Consider the following 19,947-nt stretch of genomic DNA (forward strand, 5'->3'; position numbering starts at 1 on the left):
ACTGGATGGTTCGTTGATTGGGCAGGTTTGAAATGCACAGTGTACTGGCTGACATGGCACATAGTGGCCAACGTGTGTCTGTGGTGAGTCTGCAGATGTGGAAGCCAAAAGGAGCCATAAGAAAGCTTTCTATGTATGGCCTCTTGTATAGTATCTTTCCTTTCATCTGATTGGTTGGATACTGTACAGGATAGGCCAGCGTATGGCAACCAAAGCAGGCCCTTTTGTAAGCCCCTATCAAGGCACAGATATTGTTTGGTAGCAGAAGGGCCCCAATAAAGACCCCCACCAGAAGACAGGGCCTGGATGGTGCTAAATAAAGAAAAGAAAAATGGATTTCTGATGGGTTTAAAATTTACCAGGCCCCTAAAGCTGCTTTCCCTCCACACCCCCTTACTTGCTGCTGATGGTCTAGTAACCCATAGCAACCAATCAAATGTTTCCTATTAATAGTCTAACTGCACTAGACCAACTGAAGAACTGTCGCTAAAGCAAGTTTCTTTTATGATGTCAACACTATACATAAAACCCCAAATTGCATTAACATACCATAAACCAACCATCACCTCCGTGACATTCCTGCCCTAAACACCCCACTTGCTTCTAGAGACATGTCCATTAAGTTCCTATGTACCTGTGCCTAATACTACTAATGGGGTTGCTACTTATCTTGGTGTTTAATACAGGCCAATAGGAAGGGGCCGGAGCAGCCACATCATGGGATGGAGAATGGGGCAGATTGGTGCCAAATCCATGGCTGCTGTGAGAGTGGGGACTGGGAAGGATCCAGGAATTAAATGGGCAAATTAGAGAGTTTTTTTCAGATATGATGACTTTTCCTGTCTCCTTGTTGCCCCATATGTGGAACCAAAGGGGTTAAAAGGATATATATATATATATATTGAGAGAGAGAGTGCAGCATCCGTAGCAAGCGTAAGCGTTACGGTTTGTATACACAAAGGAGACAGCGGCCCCAGCCCCGCCCGCCAATGAGGAAAAAGCTACTTGTCTTCGCTTGTAAACAGAGTTAAATTTAGGGCCGGAGAAGAAGATTAAATCTGATTTGCAAGAAAAGTCATAAATTTCCCAATTCCTGTGACAGTTGTTATTACAGACTGGGGGGGGGGGGTGCAAATGGACCAATACGGAAAATTCACTGGGCGGCAGTCGCCGGCATTTTATCGGAAGGGAAAGTAAGCAGAGCGAATGGTATGTCCTATAGACACAAGTCCAATCCCTGGCATGCATGTGTACTAAGAACCGCCCATTACGCCATGTTTTTTACCCATAATGCAGCATTTTTGCCCTCATTTCAGTGTATAAAGTACAACGCAGCCCTGAGCCCTGCTCTATAAAGCTCTGCTTTTGGCCTGTGGCCCAGATAAAAACAAAGTCTGTAACATAGAGGTTCTTAAGGTGGCCAAGCTCTGCCCAAGCTCGGCCCTCTAAAGGGCCTGCCGGGCCGATATATGGCTAAAAATAGGCATGATTAATCAGGGCAGTTTAAAAATACCATTGGGCAAGAATCACGTCAGTCAGCTTTAGAGGCAGTGTAGTCTGCAGCATGTATATGAATGCACTGCTAATTGCAATTTTTAACAGTGTGAGGGGGTAATCCCACTAAAATTAAAACCACAAGCCCCTGAAATTGTCTAGACCATTAAACCCCTACACCAGGGCCCCATGTGAGAGACCCAGGGCCAGATTAGCCCTTAGGTGAAATAAGGACCCACCTAGGGCCTGCTGGACTGGCAATCTGTGGGTTCAGGCAAATGCCAGAGGGGCTGCTGTAAGGTGCCATAGACACTCACTATTTATTGGGCCTATGGGGGGCTGTTTGGGCCTCTGTGTACTGAAAATCAGGCCCGGACTGGCAATCTGTGGGTTCAGGCAAATGCCAGAGAGGCTGCTGTAAGGTGCCATAGACACTCACTATTTATTGGGCTGCTGGGGGGCTGTTTGGCCCTCTGTGTATTCTGACTCCCAGTCCAATTCAGCCCAGAAATACCAGGACATAGGACTCGTTTAAAAGCAGCCATATTTAGGGGCTGTCAATCAGGGAGCAGTGCATCCACAAAGGAATTTGTGCCAAGAGAACGGTGGTGCGAGAGGATGGGGGGCAAATTACTATCCTGCCTAGGGCTAGCTCTGTTCATACCATTTTCTATAATGAAAACAAGCTGACCCCCCCCACCCCCATGTGCTTTTACTGTAGAGATACTGTAACCCAATAGCACAATCAGCAGTCAGATAACAGCATGGGAAATGTGACCCCCACGTATGGAGAAGGATGGCCTTCAGAGCCCACTATCTTATCTTTATTCTTTGCATGGGTTCTAAGAGGTTTCCCTTTCAAGGGGGTGTCTGGAGACCCCCCCTTTGAAAATGTGTTTATGGGACCATTAAGAAAAGGAACATTAGGCGGCCCCCATTGGCCTTCGTTTACCTTTGAGACTGCTGGGCCACACGTGCTCACACTGCTCAGGGGCACGGCGCATATGGGACTGATTATGGGGGGCGCTACACAGCAGTGGGGCTGCACGACCTTTGAACCGCATTGAGCAAGAAGCCACTTGCCAATTCCAGGAGGTCACATAAGCCAGGAGGCAGCCTGCCACATGGAAACAACACAGAGTTGGGCCAAGAACAGCCCCCCAAGTGGGTGAGAATAAGTAACCGTAAACACCGGGCGGGTCGGTTCTGGGCCATAAAAAGTATCTCTTGCTTTGGCTACGAGTTACATTTTTGCTGATCCCTAACGACCTTGGCTCCCAAGTAATTGTCACTCAGGAATAAGCGAAGTGTATCTAGTGCCCAATAGCCCCAATTCATGCAACCGTGTTCCCCACTAACTCCTTTAGTCCCAGGCCAGCAAATAACCCTCTCCCTAGGGTATAAAGTAAAGCCTAAGAAAGTCAAACTTGCCATTATCCAGCTGAACTGCAACTCCCAGAATCCAAAGGGCAGGTCAACTGATGTTTGTCCCCAGGGCAAAGATATAAGGGCTAATTCATTGACATATTCAGCTTCCCTTCTCTATAGCGAAAAATTATATTGATCATTGGTCCTTATCGTTAGCTATTAAGGCTCAGTTAGTACAGGGATGAGGGGGTGGAAAGGGCAAAAAACACAAAGCCCATTTTAAATGGCTAAAATGGTTTTATTAAACCCTCAGCATTTTGTTTCACTGCCAAACCCTTAGGCTGCTCCTTCTTTCACTAATGAATGGGAAAGTAGCGCCATCTAGTGGATTATGTGGCACTATGTACTCCCATTAGTGTTGTGGCCAATTCTGACACCATACAACGGACCCAGTAAGACTTTATTTAGACTCGGACTGGCAATCTGTGGGTTCAGGCAAATGCCAGAGGGGCTGCTGTAAGGTGCCATAGTCACTCACTATTTATTGGGCTGGTGGGGGGGCTGTTTGGGCCTCTGTGTACTGAAAATCAGGCCCAGACTGGCAATCTGTGGGTTCAGGCAAATGCCAGAGGGGCTGCTGTAAGATGCCATAGTCACTCACTATTTATTGGGCCTATGGGGGGCTGTTTGGGCCTCTGTGTACTGAAAATCAGGCCCGGACTGGCAATCTGTGGGTTCAGGCAAATGCCAGAGGGGCTGCTGTAAGGTGCCATAGACACTCACTATTTATTGGGCCTATGGGGGGCTGTTTGGGCCTCTGTGTACTGAAAATCAGGCCCGGACTGGCAATCTGTGGGTTCAGGCAAATGCCAGAGGGGCTGCTGTAAGGTGCCATAGTCACTCACTATTTATTGGGCCTATGGGGGCTGTTTGGGCCTCTGTGTACTGAAAATCAGGCCCGGACTGGCAATCTGTGGGTTCAGGCAAATGCCAGAGGGGCTGCTGTAAGGTGCCATAGACACTCACTATTTATTGGGCCTATGGGGGGCTGTTTGGGCCTCTGTGTACTGAAAATCAGGCCCGGACTGGCAATCTGTGGGTTCAGGCAAATGCCAGAGGGGCTGCTGTAAGGTGCCATAGACAGTCACTATTTATTGGGCCTATGGGGGCTGTTTGGGCCTCTGTGTACTGAAAATCAGGCCCAGACTGGCAATCTGTGGGTTCAGGCAAATGCCAGAGGGGCTGCTGTAAGGTGCCATAGACAGTCACTATTTATTGGGCCTATGGGGGGGGCTGTTTGGGCCTCTGTGTACTGAAAATCAGGCCCAGACTGGCAATCTGTGGGTTCAGGCAAATCCCTGAGGGGCTGCTGGACAGGTCCAATCTACTTAGAGTTGCCAACTTTTCTGTTAAAAATAACGGCCTTCCTATATTTTTATCTTATTTCCCTATGAATAACATTATTATTATTATTATTAACATTTATTTATAAAGCGCCAACATATCCCGCAGCGCTGTACAATAAGTGGGTTTCATACATTGGACATACAGAGTAACATATAAAGCAATCAATAACCGATACAAGAGGGGAAGAGAGCCCTGCCTAAAAGAGCTTACAATCTACAAGGAGAAAGGGTTGAGACACACATTGGTGTATTCATTTTTACAGGCCAGGTTCCAGTCCTATCTTAGAACCAGCCCAAATGAACGGAACAATCCTACTGGGCCATCCTGTGATTGGCCAAACCTCACCATGACAACGGGCCATCCTTTAGTGAAGCAATGACTGCCACCAAGGCTCCATTTTTTTGGCTTATAAAGCAGTAGGTTAATAGGCTGTTTCAAGAACACTGGATATGTCTCCTTATGTCATGCCTTAACACCAGGCACTAATCAGGTTACTGAGGTGCATGCTGCAGGCTGCACTGAGATATGTGCCGCTATGCAGTATGTACACGGCTGCTGCTTTAGCTGAGAAGCGCCCTCTATAGGATCATTGGCAAGTAAGTACCAACAACCTTCTTCTACTTCCACAGCTTGTTGCTACAGTCATTTGAACAAATGATCGTTCCCTACAAAAAGAAAAAAAAAACGAACATCCCCTATAACCCGCCCAAGAAAAAAAATTTCGGGAAAACCGACCAAGAGCGAAATACAGGAATAGGGCGGAAGTGTGGGCAAAGCTGCGGCAGCGGCGGCTTCATGCGTCACTAGCGTGCGCCGGGAGAATAACACATGCGCTTAGAATTGACCTTCCTGCGGGGCCGGTTGATGTGAAGGGTTCGGGGAACCATCATGCTTTTGAGGGGGCTCCTGCTGGGCCCGGGGAGAAGGGTAGGTCGGTCGGTGAGTGGGGGTCTGGGAATCATCCCTTAATAATCCGAGTAAGGGGGTCATTGCGCTAATAGTCACTTATGGCTGCTCTGTTTCTGCAGCTGTCAGTGAACTGCAACTCCCAGAATCCCCTGTGCTACACTGGCCCCTGCCACTGAGTGATTCTAAACAAGACTGGCTGTGATTGGTTCATAGCTGCCTCTCACTTTCCTTTCTTTGTCCCTTTTTTTTCAGCTTCTCTCCACACTTTCTTCTGAGTCTGCGCTCCCATCAAACCTCATTCTGCCCCCTGGTTTAAAAGATGGACCTTCTAAAAGTACGTGAGTAACAAATCTACTGCTCCCATTCAGCGGTGTAACTTCACTTTCCTCCCCCCCCATGTCTCGTTACCATGACACCCTAGGTCCAGCCCCATGAGAATTGGATGTGACAGTGGGTCCAGACATTTCTGGGGGGGGGGAATAAATGAAACAGGTCCTTTAACACTGTGTCTATTCTCCAGCCCAGCGCCCCCCGGTGGACGTTTCTCAGCCTGTCATACGGCCGTGCAGGGTCCCTGTTCCCTCTCATCTGTCCCCCAAGCCGGTCTGGTTGGAGTCTCTCAGACACCCCGACGATCAGCCGCTGGGACTGGTCCATCTGCACCCAGACGTCTTCACTGTGCCGCCCAGGTGGGTTTTCTTATTGGTCGATGTCGTTCTGTTTGTTTATCCTCGCAGGGAGCCATTAGAACTGATATTCCTAGAATCAATTTACAGGGAGAATTCATGTCTTTATATTTTCTAGGATTGATATTCTCCATCAAGTCGTCACGTGGCAGAGAAACTTCAAAAGGATTGTAAGTGTCCCACAGGCACCCACCCAGAGCATACACCCCCCTATACACTGGGAGAAAGAGCTCACACTCTAATATACAGAGGGGCACAGATACACTACAGGGAGAGGGAACCATTGGGAGAAGGGAATCCTGCCCTGCAGAGCTTACACTCTAATATACAGAGGGACACAGATACAATACAGGGAGAGGGAACCATTGGGAGAAGGGAATCCTGCCCTGCAGAGCTTACACTCTAATATACAGAGGGGCACAGATACACTACAGGGAGAGGGAACCATTGGGAGAAGGGAATCCTGCCCTGCAGAGCTTACACTCTAATATACAGAGGGGCACAGATACAATACAGGGAGAGGGAACCATTGGGAGAAGGGAATCCTGCCCTGCAGAGCTGACACTCTAATATACAGAGGGGCACAGATACAATACAGGGAGAGGGAACCAATGGAAGAAGGGAATCCTGCCCTGCAGAGCTTACACTCTAATATACAGAGGGACACAGATACAATACAGGGAGAGGGAACCATTGGGAGAAGGGAATCCTGCCCTGCAGAGCTTACACTCTAATATACAGAGGGACACAGATACAATACAGGGAGAGGGAACCATTGGGAGAAGGGAATCCTGCCCTGCAGAGCTTACACTCTAATATACAGAGGGACACAGATACAATACAGGGAGAGGGAACCATAGGGAGAAGGGAATCCTGCCCTGCAGAGCTTACACTCTAATATACAGAGGGACACAGATACAATACAGGGAGAGGGAACCATTGGGAGAAGGGAATCCTGCCCTGCAGAGCTTACACTCTAATATACAGAGGGGCACAGATACAATACAGGGAGAGGGAACCATTGGGAGAAGGGAATCCTGCCCTGCAGAGCTTACACTCTAATATACAGAGGGGCACAGATACAATACAGGGAGAGGGAACCATTGGGAGAAGGGAATCCTGCCCTGCAGAGCTTACACTCTAATATACAGAGGGACACAGATACAATACAGGGAGAGGGAACCATAGGGAGAAGGGAATCCTGCCCTGCAGAGCTTACACTCTAATATACAGAGGGACACAGATACAATACAGGGAGAGGGAACCATTGGGAGAAGGGAATCCTGCCCTGCAGAGCTTACACTCTAATATACAGAGGGGCACAGATACAATACAGGGAGAGGGAACCATTGGGAGAAGGGAATCCTGCCCTGCAGAGCTTACACTCTAATATACAGAGGGGCACAGATACAATACAGGGAGAGGGAACCATTGGGAGAAGGGAATCCTGCCCTGCGGAGCTTACACTCTAATATACAGAGGGACACAGATACAATACAGGGAGAGGGAACCATTGGGAGAAGGGAATCCTGCCCTGCAGAGCTTACACTCTAATATACAGAGGGACACAGATACAATATAGGGAGAGGGAACCATTGGGAGAAGGGAATCCTGCCCTGCAGAGCTTACACTCTAATATACAGAGGGACAATGATACAGTATAGGGAGAGGGAAGAGGGTGACGCTGTTGGTCCCTTGCAGAGTCATGCGAAGGTGAAGACTCGCGCTGAGGTGAGAGGAGGGGGGAAGAAGCCCCGGCAGCAGAAGGGAAGCGGGCGAGCGCGCCAGGGGAGCATCAGATCGCCCTTATGGAGAGGAGGTGAGGAAGCAGCGTGTGGGGTTGGCGCCTATGTACAGACAAAGCTGCTAGTGCTCGTGCCCAGCGTATGCTCCTCATGTCGTCATTTCTGTAACTGGATAGAATAATAATAGTGTAGCCCCTAAGTTTATCTTCTGCCCCTCGCGTATAACTCTGCCCCTCGCGTATAACTCTGCCCCTCGCGTATAACTCTGCCCCTCGCGTATAACTCTGCCCCTCGCGTATAACTCTGCCCCTACGTTTATCTTCTACCCCTTACATATAACTGCCCCTTACGTATAACTCTGCCCCTCGCGTATAACTCTGCCCCTCGCGTATAACTCTGCCCCTCGCGTATAACTCTGCCCCTCGCGTATAACTCTGCCCCTTGCGTATAACTCTGCCCCTTGCGTATAACTCTGCCCCTTGCGTATAACTCTGCCCCTTGCGTATAACTCTGCACCCTTACGTATAACTTCCTTACATCCGCTGCATGGGGAGCCCAGTCTGTATTTACTGCCACTTTCTCTGTGAGTCCCTGTGGGAGGAGAGGTGGGGGGGTTTAGCCAGAATGTTCCTCACAGTATGTTCCCTTGGATAGAATGATCTGTTATCTGCCAGTTCTCCCACCTACGGGTATAAAGAGTTGTGTCTTCTCTAAGCTCTGCTGCTTATGTGTCACTTCATTAGGGGGTGTTGCACACGGGCCCCGGGGCCCTACCAGCTATTACTACATGATGCCCATGAAGATGCGGGTACAGGGTCTGAAAATTGCACTGACTGCCAAACTGGCACAGGTATGACTTAACCCTTGTTATACCCACTACTGCTGTCGCTGTACCCACTACTGCTGCTGCCGTACCCTCTACTGCTGCTGCCGTACCCTCTACTGCTGCTGCCGTACCCTCTACTGCTGCTGCCGTACCCTCTACTGCTGCCGCTGTACCCACTACTGCTGTCGCTGTACCCATTACTGCTGCTGCCGTACCCTCTACTGCTGCCGCTGTACCCACTACTGCTGTCGCTGTACCCTCTACTGCTGTCGCCGTACCCGCTACCGCTGTCGCCGTGCGACGCCGCTGACGTCTCCGTATCCCACACTGGAAATATCACTGTCATGTTTATTGTGATTCCCCTTACAGGATGATCTCCATGTTATTGATTCTCTAGAGATCTCCACTCCCGATCCTCAGTATCTTGTTGACCTCATTAAACATCGACAGTGGGGAGAGTCTGTGCTGATTGTTGATGTGTAAGTAGAGTTGTCAGGAGATATACAGTATCAGCAGTATGTGCTCATATAAAGGGGTTATATGAAGCAATAGGAGGGGTTATATGGAGCAATAGGAGGAGTTATAGGGAGGGGTTATATGGAGCAATAGGACGAGTTATAGGGAGAGGTTATATGGAGTAATAGGAGGAGTTATAGGGAGGGTTATATGAAGCAATAGGAGGAGTTATAGGGAGGGGTTATATGGAGCAATAGGAGGAGTTATAGGGAGGGGTTATATGGAGTAATAGGAGGAGTTATAGGGAGGGTTATATGAAGCAATAGGAGGAGTTATAGGGAGGGGTTATATGGAGCAATAGGAGGAGTTATAGGGAGGGTTATATGAAGCAATAGAAGGAGTTATAGGGAGGGCTATATGGAGCAATAGGAGGAGTTATAGGGAGGGTTATATGGAGCAATAGGAGGAGTTATAGGGGAGGGGTTATATGGAGCAATAGGAGGAGTTATAGGGAGGAGTTATATGGAGCAATAGGAGGAGTTATAGGGAGGGTTATATGGAGCAATGGGGGGGTTATATGGAGCAATAGGACGAGTTATATGGAGCAATAGGAGGAGTTATAGGGAGGGGTTATATGGAGAAATAGGAGGGGTTATAGGGAGGAGTTATATGGAGCAATAGGAGGAGTTATAGGGAGGGGTTATATGCAGCAATAGGGGGAGTTATAGGGAGGGTTATATGGAGCAATAGGAGGAGTTATAGGGAGGGGTTATATGCAGCAATAGGGGGAGTTATAGGGAGGGTTATATGGAGCAATAGGAGGAGTTATAGGAAGGGGTTATATGGAGCAATAGGAGGAGTTATAGGGAGGGGTTATATGGAGCAATAGGAGGAGTTATAGGGAGGGGTTATATGGAGCAATAGGAGGAGTTATAGGGAGGGGTTATATGGAGCAATAGGAGGAGTTATAGGGAGGGGTTATATGGAGCAATAGGAGGAGTTATAGGGAGGGGTTATATGGAGCAATTGGAGGAGGTTAGGGGGCTTAGATGGAGCAATAGGAGGAGTTATAGGGAGGGGTTATATGGAGCAATGGGAGGAGTTATAGAGAGGGTTATATGGAGCAATAGGAGGAGTTATAGGGAGGGGCTATATGGAGCAATAGGAGGAGTTATAGGGAGGGGTATATGGAGCAATAGGAGGTGGTTAGGGGGGTTATGAGTAGGAAGTTTAATATGAATAAACCTGAATCTAAATTTAATGATAATAATAGAAGATGATTATTGGGTGGATTTATATGAAGCCAGTCTAAGAGATTGTATAAAGGAGCAAATAAATGATCTGACAGAGCATACAAAAATCTTTGTCTTTTTTTTGGTACAGCAATGAAAATTTGCCTGAAAATATATTTAATGCAACCGTCAATTTAAAGAAAATCAATGTGATTCCCGCAATAGGTGAGTGTTTTTATCATTTCTTATGGAACAACATACAGTATAATTTTCTTGCAAAATGTGCAGATGTTCATGTGCCTATTGGGTTATCCAATAGGCAGTTATCCCCTTGCAAAAGAACCAATCACATGATATCTGCATTGCTGTATTTGTTTATTATGATTGGCTGTGCCACTGACCCGGTACTGTTCCCTGTCTGTGTGCCCCAGGCCTCAGTGTATTCGGCATGCTGAAGCACGACACCGTGATACTGACCGCCGGAGCGGTGGATTTCCTGGAAGAGAAGTTACTGTGGCACGATTCCCGCTACACCGCCCTGTATCCATTCCGCCTGCCCTACAGCGACTTCCCTTAGCAACGGGACTGCTGTGTTTGTTACATCTGTGCCGCCGAACCGCTATTTTTCTTACTTGTAAATATTAAAAATAGAAGAAACAACGGGTGGTTTTGTGCTTTGGTGCAGCCGATGTGGGTGGGAAGAGGCTTCCTGTTTGTGGTGATGTCACTTCCAGTTTGACAGGTCGTGGGTCGGAAGGTAAATTTCCTATTTATTCAGTTTCGTGTATGGCGCAGTTTCCCCCATGGTCAATAAAGGGCCTTTTTATTGGGGTGAATGGGAATCGCTGCAGGTAAAACATTATTTGCAGTGGGTTTAAAACAGACATTTAGTATAAGTGAAACCCTAATCTTGTAGGCAGTAATATACGGTGCTGGTTTCACTCTGAGCTAAAAATGATCATTAATTTTAAAAATGGCCCCTTTATTAAAGCTCCCTATGTATCTGCTATGGTCCCTGCCTGTGTTTTAAATGAGGGGTGGGCGTGTCTGAACGGTCCCTGCCAGAAGCACAGTAAGAGGGGGACAGCCAATCACAGCCCTGCACTCACACAAGCAAAGACATGCTTCAGTTCCCTATCAGGTGCTGATTGGTTCCTATCCTATAGTGCAGTGTTCTGAGAGCCGCTGGCCCCCTGCACCTCCAGAGAATTCAGCCAGCAGGAAGTGGAACAGATGGGCGGATACTGACACTAAAAAACTGCTCTACTACACTACTACTGCATTAATGGTTACCTATGGGTCACATTTATCACTTTTGGCTGATAGGGCTGCATTTGTGAGTAATTGTTACTTGAAGTCCCTAAACCTGACTGTCCCCTCTCAGCCTGTCAGTTACAGCTTCTGATGCTAATGGGCTCCTGCTGCACCAATATGGCCGCCCCCTCATAGAGGAACATGGGGGATATGGGTCTAAACCAGGGGTGGGCAAACTTTTTGGCTCACAGGCCACATTTACTCACCCCCGGGCCAGGGCGGGCCCCCTTCTCTCTTTAATTCCCGCACGCCAAAGACACCAAGTCTCACGTGATGAGACTTGGCGTCGTCGGCGGGCCGGATTAAAAAGGCAAAGGGGCCGGATGTGGCCGCGGGCCGTAGTTTGCCCACCCCTGGTCTAAACTGTAAAGAGAAGTGGAATCGCTAGCTAGAATCTAATCTGTTCCAATCTATTGTATCTAGAATATAATAATAATCCAGCGAGATGTTTGTTAGAAAGGCCCAGGATGCATTGCAGCGCTTCCTTATGACTCAGTTACTTTGTACAGATAGTAGTGCAGAGATAGTAGTGCAGAGATAGGAGTGCAGATAGTGATGGTGAGAGGTGAAGTTTAAGCTGCAGAAATGGCTGGAGAGGGGGAGAAAGGATACCACGGTCGCTGGGTCTGCTGTATGATAATTGCACTACTGGGTCAGAGAATGGCTTAGGTCAGTTTTTTAACAAAATACTTATAAAATACACAAGTTGAAAAGCTGATAAGTATAGGTCAATGTGTAATATACAAAAGTTTCATATACAGATAAACTTCCCTTTTAACAGGTAGAACTAAAACTCAGCAACTTCCTTTGACCTTCCAACTGCTTGTAAAAGGCAAATTTATCCCCAGCATGTGTTGGGGCTCATCCTGCCATCTGCTGGCACTAGTTGGTACTATATTAAACAGGCAAAAGCCAGCCCTTTAGCAGAGAAGATCTGTGCCCCCAAAGATGCCCCAGTAGCCCCCCATCTTCTTTTCTGCTGATTCCCTGCCCATACTCTGTGCTGCTGTCACTTATCTGAGCTTAGGGGCCCACTCACACTATACTGTATATACAGAATATAAATGGCACAGTATAACCTGAGCTTAGGGACCCACTCACACTATACTGTATATACAGAATATAAATGGCACAGTATAACCTGAGCTTAGGGGCCCACTCACACTATACTGTATATACAGAATATAAATGGCACAATATAACCTGAGCTTAGGGGCCCGCTCACACTATACTGTATATACAGAATATAAATGGCACAATATAACCTGAGCTTAGGGGCCCGCTCACACTATACTGTGTATACAGAATATAAATGGCACAATATAACCTGAGCTTAGGGGCCCACTCACACTATACTGTATATACAGAATATAAATGGCACAATATAACCTGAGCTTAGGGGCCCACTCACACTATACTGTATATACAGAATATAAATGGCACAATATAACCTGAGCTTAGGGACCCACTCACACTATACTGTATATACAGAATATAAATGGCACAATATAACCTGAGCTTAGGGGCCCGCTCACACTATACTGTATATACAGAATATAAATGGCACAATATAACCTGAGCTTATGGGCCCACTCACACTATACTGTATATACAGAATATAAATGGCACAATATAACCTGAGCTTAGGGACCCACTCACACTATACTGTATATACAGAATATAAATGGCACAATATAACCTGAGCTTAGGGGCCCACTCACACTATACTGTATATACAGAATATAAATGGCACAATATAACCTGAGCTTATGGGCCCACTCACACTATACTGTATATACAGAATATAAATGGCACAATATAACCTGAGCTTATGGGCCCACTCACACTATACTGTATATACAGAATATAAATGGCACAATATAACCTGAGCTTAGGGACCCACTCACACTATACTGTATATACAGAATATAAATGGCACAATATAACCTGAGCTTAGGGGCCCGCTCACACTATACTGTATATACAGGATATAAATGGCACAATATAACCTGAGCTTAGGGGCCCACTCACACTATACTGTATATACAGAATATAAATGGCACAATATAACCTGAGCTTAGGGGCCCGCTCACACTATACTGTATATACAGAATATAAATGGCACAATATAACCTGAGCTTAGGGGCCCACTCACACTATACTGTATATACAGAATATAAATGGCACAATATAACCTGAGCTTAGGGACCCACTCACACTATACTGTATATACAGAATATAAATGGCACAATATAAAGCTGATTAGCAACTAATACAGATAATTACTACATGGCAGCTCTGAAACCAGTGCAATTAGCATCAGAATTGATTAATCAGTCCTCTAGCATCAGTTTATATTACAAACCTCATTTTCTGCTTGATAATTTGCAACGACCCCTAAGCTCAGCTTCCCAACAGCTGCTAAGAGCCATTGAGTATGTGCAATGTCAATGACACTCCTAACAGAATCCAGTATGGTGACTTCCTGTGACAACTTTGAAGGCCTGGATCATTACTACTGTAGAGATACTGAACCTTTAAGCTCAGTATATAAATTAGACTATTTTCAACCATATGCTTTTTTAAAGTTTAGTTCTCCTTCTATATTACATCTGCCCATGATTCTGTAGGTACAGGTTTTCCGTACCGATAATGCTGGCTGCAGCGGAAGCCCTGGAATTACCAGCTGGCTGAAAACTGGGCAGATATCAGGCAAGTGTATAAATCCTCTGGTCCTTCTCTCCCCAGCCATTAATTATGGTTCTGTTGTTCTATCCTGGGAGCCAAACAGTCCATTTGGTCAGTAGATGGCAGCAGCTCTCTGGGTTAGGCCCTTTTGTAGCTGAGTTATGGACATTTTCAAAACTTTGTAACATTTGTTCCACGTTACAATTGGGCTTTTAAAGATTACGAGTAGTGATGAGCGAATCTGTCCCGTTTTGCTTCGGCGAAAAATTCGTGAAAGCGAAAATGTCGCGCATCAAAAATAATTGTCACCCGCTATTCTTTTGTTGCGCGGCTATTCTTTTGTTGCGCGGCTATTCTTTTGTTGCGCGGCTATTCTTTTGTTGCGCGGCTATTCTTTTGTCGCGCGGCAATTCTTTTGTCGCGCGGCAATTCTTTTGTCGCGCGGCTATTCTTTTGTCGCGCGGCTATTCTTTTGACGCCCCGACTATTTGACGTGGGCGACAAATTTTTCTGCTGCAAAATTTTTCATCTGTTTCGCAGAAATTCGCCGCGAATCCATGCCTGGCGAAACAATTCGCCCATCACTAATCACGAGGATTAAATGGACAGCAACAATTTTATGGGACTTCATAATCACAATGGACTTTTCCTTGGCTCCATGTCCTGTAGTGAGATAGTGGTTGTGGGATTAGTCACTTTGATCACCTGAAGAAGGCCTCCCACAGTGTGGGAAAAGGAAGGCTGGTACATTATTGGGTGTAAGGCTCCCTGTAAAGGTTTGTAGTGAGAGGGAGGTAGAAAGGCTAGGAACCTGTATAAGGGGAATGGTACAGAGGAGGGGCTTCTTCAGCCTATGTAACGCACCACGGGCACAAAGATTTTCATTCTAGCATATTTTGTCGGAGTCATCCCTATTTGTACACCTGGTGAGGAAAGAGCAGGGGGTGTGGTCTGGGTCAAAAGGGGAGTGGTCTGGGTGGAATGGGGCATGCTCTGGGCTTAATTTGTGTCTAGGGGGGCTGTACCAGTTACCCATGGAAGTGACATATCTTTATTAAAGCAATACTGCTTTGAAAACATTTTTTCAAAACCCATCAGTTAATCGAGCTTTTTATATTTAATTTAGAAATGTCACATGGGGGCTAGCCATATTCTTCATTTCCCAGGGTGCCACAGCCAGTGACCTGTGCTCTGATAACTTCACTCACACTTTACTGCTGCGCTGCAAGTTGGAGTGATATCCCCCCCCCCCTCCCAGCAGCCGATCAGCAGAACAATGGGAAGGGAGCAAGATAGCAGCTCCCAGTAGGTATCAGAATAGCACTCAATAGTAAGAAATCCAAGTCCGGCTTGGGACTCCTCCAGTTACATGGGAGTAGGAGAAACAATAGGTTAGCTGAAAGCAGTTCTAATGTGTAGCGCTGGCTGAAAGCTCAGACTCAGGCACAATGCACTGAGATGGCGCCTACACACAAATACAGCTACAAATACATTTGTTGGTTCAAGAATAAAAGTTTAAATGGTAGAGGGAATTATTTGCTGTGTAACAGTGTCATTTAGAAATAATAATCATAATAATCATGACAGACATACAATGTTGCTAATAGCACTTTACAGCTAAAGACAGGATTCTAGCAGACAAACAGGCTGGCACAGCGATATCTACTGGGTAATGCTAGGGTATTAAAGGCCATATAAAGGGACTTGCACTAGTACCAACATTGCTTGGCTCCAGGCCTGATATTGTACTGTGTGAGAGCCAACACCATGCACAGCAAATGGAGTAGTGAGGGGGGGGCTCTGTGCCAGTAGAACTCAGTAACGTATGGGGGGGGCTCTGTGCCAGTAGAACTCCGTAACACATGGGCGGGGGGGGGGGGCTCTGTGCCAGTAGAACTCAGTAACGTATGGGGGGGGCTCTGTGCCAGTAGAACTCAGTAACGTATGGGGGGGGCTCTGTGCCAGTAGAACTCAGTAACATATGGGGGGGGGGGCTCTGTGCCAGTAGAACTCCGTAACACATGGGCGGGGGGGGGCTCTGTGCCAGTAGAACTCAGTAACGTATGGGGGGGCTCTGTGCCAGTAGAGCTCAGTAACATATGGGGGGGGCTCTGTGCCAGTAGAACTCCGTAACACATGGGCGGGGGGGGGCTCTGTGCCAGTAGAGCTAAGTAACATATGGGGGGGCTCTGTGCCAGTAGAGCTAAGTAACATATGGGGGGGGGCTCTGTGCCAGTAGAGCTAAGTAACATATGGGGGGGGCTCTGTGCCAGTAGAGCTAAGTAACATATGGGGGGGGGGCTCTGTGCCAGTAGAACTAAGTAACATATGGGGGGGGCTCTGTGCCAGTAGAGCTAAGTAACATATGGGGGGGGCTCTGTGCCAGTAGAGCTAAGTAACATATGGGGGGGGGCTCTGTGCCAGTAGAACTCCGTAACACATGGGCGGGGGGGGCTCTGTGCCAGTAGAACTCAGTAACATATGGGGGGGGCTCTGTGCCAGTAGAGCTAAGTAACATATGGGGGGGGGCTCTGTGCCAGTAGAACTCAGTAACACATGGGCGGGGGGGCTCTGTGCCAGTAGAACTCCGTAACACATGGGCGGGGGGGGGGGGCTCTGTGCCAGTAGAACTCAGTAACATATGGGGGGGGGGCTCTGTGCCAGTAGAGCTCAGTAACATATGGGGGGGGGGCTCTGTGCCAGTAGAACTCCGTAACACATGGGCGGGGGGGGGCTCTGTGCCAGTAGAGCTAAGTAACATATGGGGGGGGCTCTGTGCCAGTAGAGCTAAGTAACATATGGGGGGGGGCTCTGTGCCAGTAGAGCTAAGTAACATATGGGGGGGGCTCTGTGCCAGTAGAGCTAAGTAACATATGGGGGGGGGGCTCTGTGCCAGTAGAACTAAGTAACATATGGGGGGGGCTCTGTGCCAGTAGAGCTAAGTAACATATGGGGGGGGCTCTGTGCCAGTAGAGCTAAGTAACATATGGGGGGGGGCTCTGTGCCAGTAGAACTCAGTAACATATGGGGGGGGGGCTCTGTGCCAGTAGAACTCCGTAACACATGGGCGGGGGGGGCTCTGTGCCAGTAGAACTCAGTAACATATGGGGGGGGGCTCTGTGCCAGTAGAGCTAAGTAACATATGGGGAGGGCTCTGTGCCAGTAGAGCTAAGTAACATATGGGGGGGGGGCTCTGTGCCAGTAGAACTCAGTAACATATGGGGGGGGGGCTCTGTGCCAGTAGAACTCAGTAACATATGGGGGGGGGGGCTCTGTGCCAGTAGAGCTCAGTAACATATGGGGGGGGGGCTCTGTGCCAGTACAACTCAGTAACACATGGGCGGGGGGCTCTGTGCCAGTAGAACTCCGTAACACATGGGCGGGGGGGGGGGGGCTCTGTGCCAGTAGAACTCAGTAACATATGGGGGGGGGGCTCTGTGCCAGTAGAGCTCAGTAACATATGGGGGGGGGCTCTGTGCCAGTAGAGCTAAGTAACATATAGGGGGGGGCTCTGTGCCAGTAGAGCTAAGTAACATATGGGGGGGGGGCTCTGTGCCAGTAGAACTCAGTAACATATGGGGGGGGCTCTGTGCCAGTAGAACTCAGTAACATATGGGGGGGGGGGCTCTGTGCCAGTAGAGCTAAGTAACATATGGGGGGGGGCTCTGTGCCAGTAGAGCTAAGTAACATATGGGGGGGGGCTCTGTGCCAGTAGAGCTAAGTAACATATGGGGGGGGGGGGCTCTGTGCCAGTAGAGCTAAGTAACATATGGGGGGGGGGCTCTGTGCCAGTAGAACTCAGTAACATATGGGGGGGGCTCTGTGCCAGTAGAGCTAAGTAACATATGGGGGGGGGGGGCTCTGTGCCAGTAGAGCTAAGTAACATATGGGGGGGGGCTCTGTGCCAGTAGAACTCAGTAACATATGGGGGGGGGCTCTGTGCCAGTAGAGCTCAGTAACATATGGGGGGGGCTCTGTGCCAGTAGAGCTAAGTAACATATGGGCGGGGGGGGCTCTGTGCCACCCAGCTGTGCTGGGAATGTATAAAGGAACGTTCGGCTGACATGAGCTCAATCACATGCGGAACAACTGCTGTGGGGGCAGCGCATAACAGAGATTGTTTGTTGTTGGGAGCTTCATTGTAAGGGCAGAGTCCAAACTCACATCATGAGCCACAATAAATTCCTTGGCACCCAGATCAGACACCCCCTGCCAGAAGGGCCCCAACTCACAAACAGCTTTGTGTCAGCAGAACCCACTGAATATACACAGAGCAATGTTAGTCTGCAACATCGCGTGTATTCCACATGGATCTACATACACACACTTATACACCCACATAGAAATTCATACACACACACAGCACTGATGGCAGTGACTGAATGGGGCAAAGTCTCTGTTCTTGGCATTAACCCCGCAAGAGTTCCAACACTCTAAAGAGCATGGAAACCCTGCGCCGCCTTGGGGATGACAAAGACCTCTTTGCAGGGCAGTTTTGAGAAAGCGCTGGGCAAAAGCGGCCTCAGGGCGACTGTTGCCGCTCGAACCGTACCGGAGGAAGCACTGACGCGACTGCTATGGCTTCCAAGCTGCCAGCAGACGGCCTCCGCGGACAAGCCGGAACCGCGTGGCGCTATGGTTGCAAAAGACAGGGCTCGTCCGGGATTTGAACCCGGGACCTCTCGCACCCTAAGCGAGAATCATACCCCTAGACCAACGAGCCAGCGGTGGGCTTTGCGACCCCACGTCCCTCTGGCGTTTGTCGCTAACGGCTGAAATGGCCTTCGGGCCTTATTCTCAAAAAGTCTGCTTTCCCGAGCATGCCGTTATGGGTCTCACGCAGGTCCCTAATAGCTTGGCCATTTCTCTCCGATGACGCGCTGCTCTCCAAATACGCCAAGCGCCTGTTCAGCTACCTCCAAAAGAGGGGCTTTTGGCTCTGTACCGATACCAAAGCTCTTCTGGCGCAGCTTTCCTTTCATGAGGATTTCAAAGGACTCCGCCAGCGAAGGCAAGACCAGGTCATATAAGCTGCCCTGGTCCTTGCCTCTGTTGACCATGAGCGATCCTCGGGTTTCCATGCCCTCGGCAACACATTCAGCCTGGTTAGGCGGAAGGCCGACGCCGCTCTGCGGTGGCCGGCTCATTCTAAAAGGCTGGGCTTGTCCGGGATTTGAACCCGGGACCTCTCGCACCCAAAGCGAGAATCATACCCCTAGACCAACGAGCCTGCGCTGGGGGCCTCTTGCCTGGCTCTGGGCCCAGCTGCTTTACAAAGACCTCTTTGCAGGGCAGTTTTGACAAAGCGCTGGGCAAAAGCGGCCTCAGGGCGACTGTTGCCGCTCTAACCCTACCGGAGGAAGCACTGATGCGACTGCTATGGCTTCCAAGCTGCCAGCAGGGGGCCCCCACGGACAGGCCAGAACCTAGTATTTAAGCTGTGATCAAATAACTATTGGTTTTCAAAAACCATAACTAGAATTCTTTTGTCTCTTTTCATCTTTAATGCACCATAATCTTATCTGTCTCCTCTTATTACAAGGCCGCCCTTCTGATATGGTACAAGCTTTCATAGCTTACATACTGACCAATGAGAAGATGCCATTCCAAGTCTAAAACTATTTAGGCATTGAGTGAAAACTTACTACCCCCCCATTTCATGCCCGAACCCCCTTTCCTTTCTTTTTAGTTTTTAAGCCAGGAAAATATTATCCTCTCCTAAATGACGCACGGGGAGGAAAGTTCTGACCCCCGTTACACAAAAAAGACATTCCTGGGAAAGAAGAGTTCTCTGTTGGAATTTATTTTATTGCACAAGAGGA

At 48.3% G+C, this 19,947-nt stretch overlaps 1 protein-coding gene and 2 non-coding genes across 4 annotated transcripts; 1 reads left to right on the forward strand and 2 right to left on the reverse strand.

Annotated features, from left to right (window-relative positions):
• Positions 1–5,065: 5,065 nt before the first annotated feature.
• mrpl4 (mitochondrial ribosomal protein L4) lies at positions 5,066–10,783 on the forward strand. 2 transcript variants are annotated; one of them, XM_012953002.3, is made up of 9 exons: positions 5,066–5,208; positions 5,431–5,512; positions 5,699–5,867; positions 5,983–6,034; positions 7,566–7,683; positions 8,353–8,459; positions 8,805–8,914; positions 10,275–10,348; positions 10,555–10,783. In XM_012953002.3, the coding sequence occupies exons 1-9, from the start codon at positions 5,158–5,160 to the stop codon at positions 10,698–10,700; spliced, it is 909 nt and encodes a 302-aa protein (XP_012808456.1). In that variant the 5' UTR covers positions 5,066–5,157; the 3' UTR covers positions 10,701–10,783.
• A 7,993-nt stretch (positions 10,784–18,776) lies between these two features.
• trnap-agg lies at positions 18,777–18,848 on the reverse strand. The gene has a single exon. It is a non-coding gene; the product is annotated as a tRNA-Pro (tRNA).
• A 435-nt stretch (positions 18,849–19,283) lies between these two features.
• Positions 19,284–19,355, reverse strand: trnap-ugg. Its single transcript has one exon. It is a non-coding gene; the product is annotated as a tRNA-Pro (tRNA).
• Positions 19,356–19,947: the final 592 nt, after the last annotated feature.

This window comes from Xenopus tropicalis, chromosome 3 (genome assembly GCF_000004195.4).
Source record: "Xenopus tropicalis strain Nigerian chromosome 3, UCB_Xtro_10.0, whole genome shotgun sequence".
Taxonomy (NCBI): Eukaryota; Metazoa; Chordata; class Amphibia; order Anura; family Pipidae; genus Xenopus; species Xenopus tropicalis.

Coding starts and splice junctions, on each gene's coding strand:
- mrpl4 (XM_012953002.3), top strand. CDS start 5,158: ATGCTTTTGAGGGGGCTCCTGCTGGGCCCGGGGAGAAGGGTAGGTCGG. Junction 5,513..5,698: donor AAAAGATGGACCTTCTAAAA/GTACGTGAGTAA, acceptor TCTATTCTCCAG/CCCAGCGCCCCCCGGTGGAC. Junction 8,460..8,804: donor TGACTGCCAAACTGGCACAG/GTATGACTTAAC, acceptor TTCCCCTTACAG/GATGATCTCCATGTTATTGA.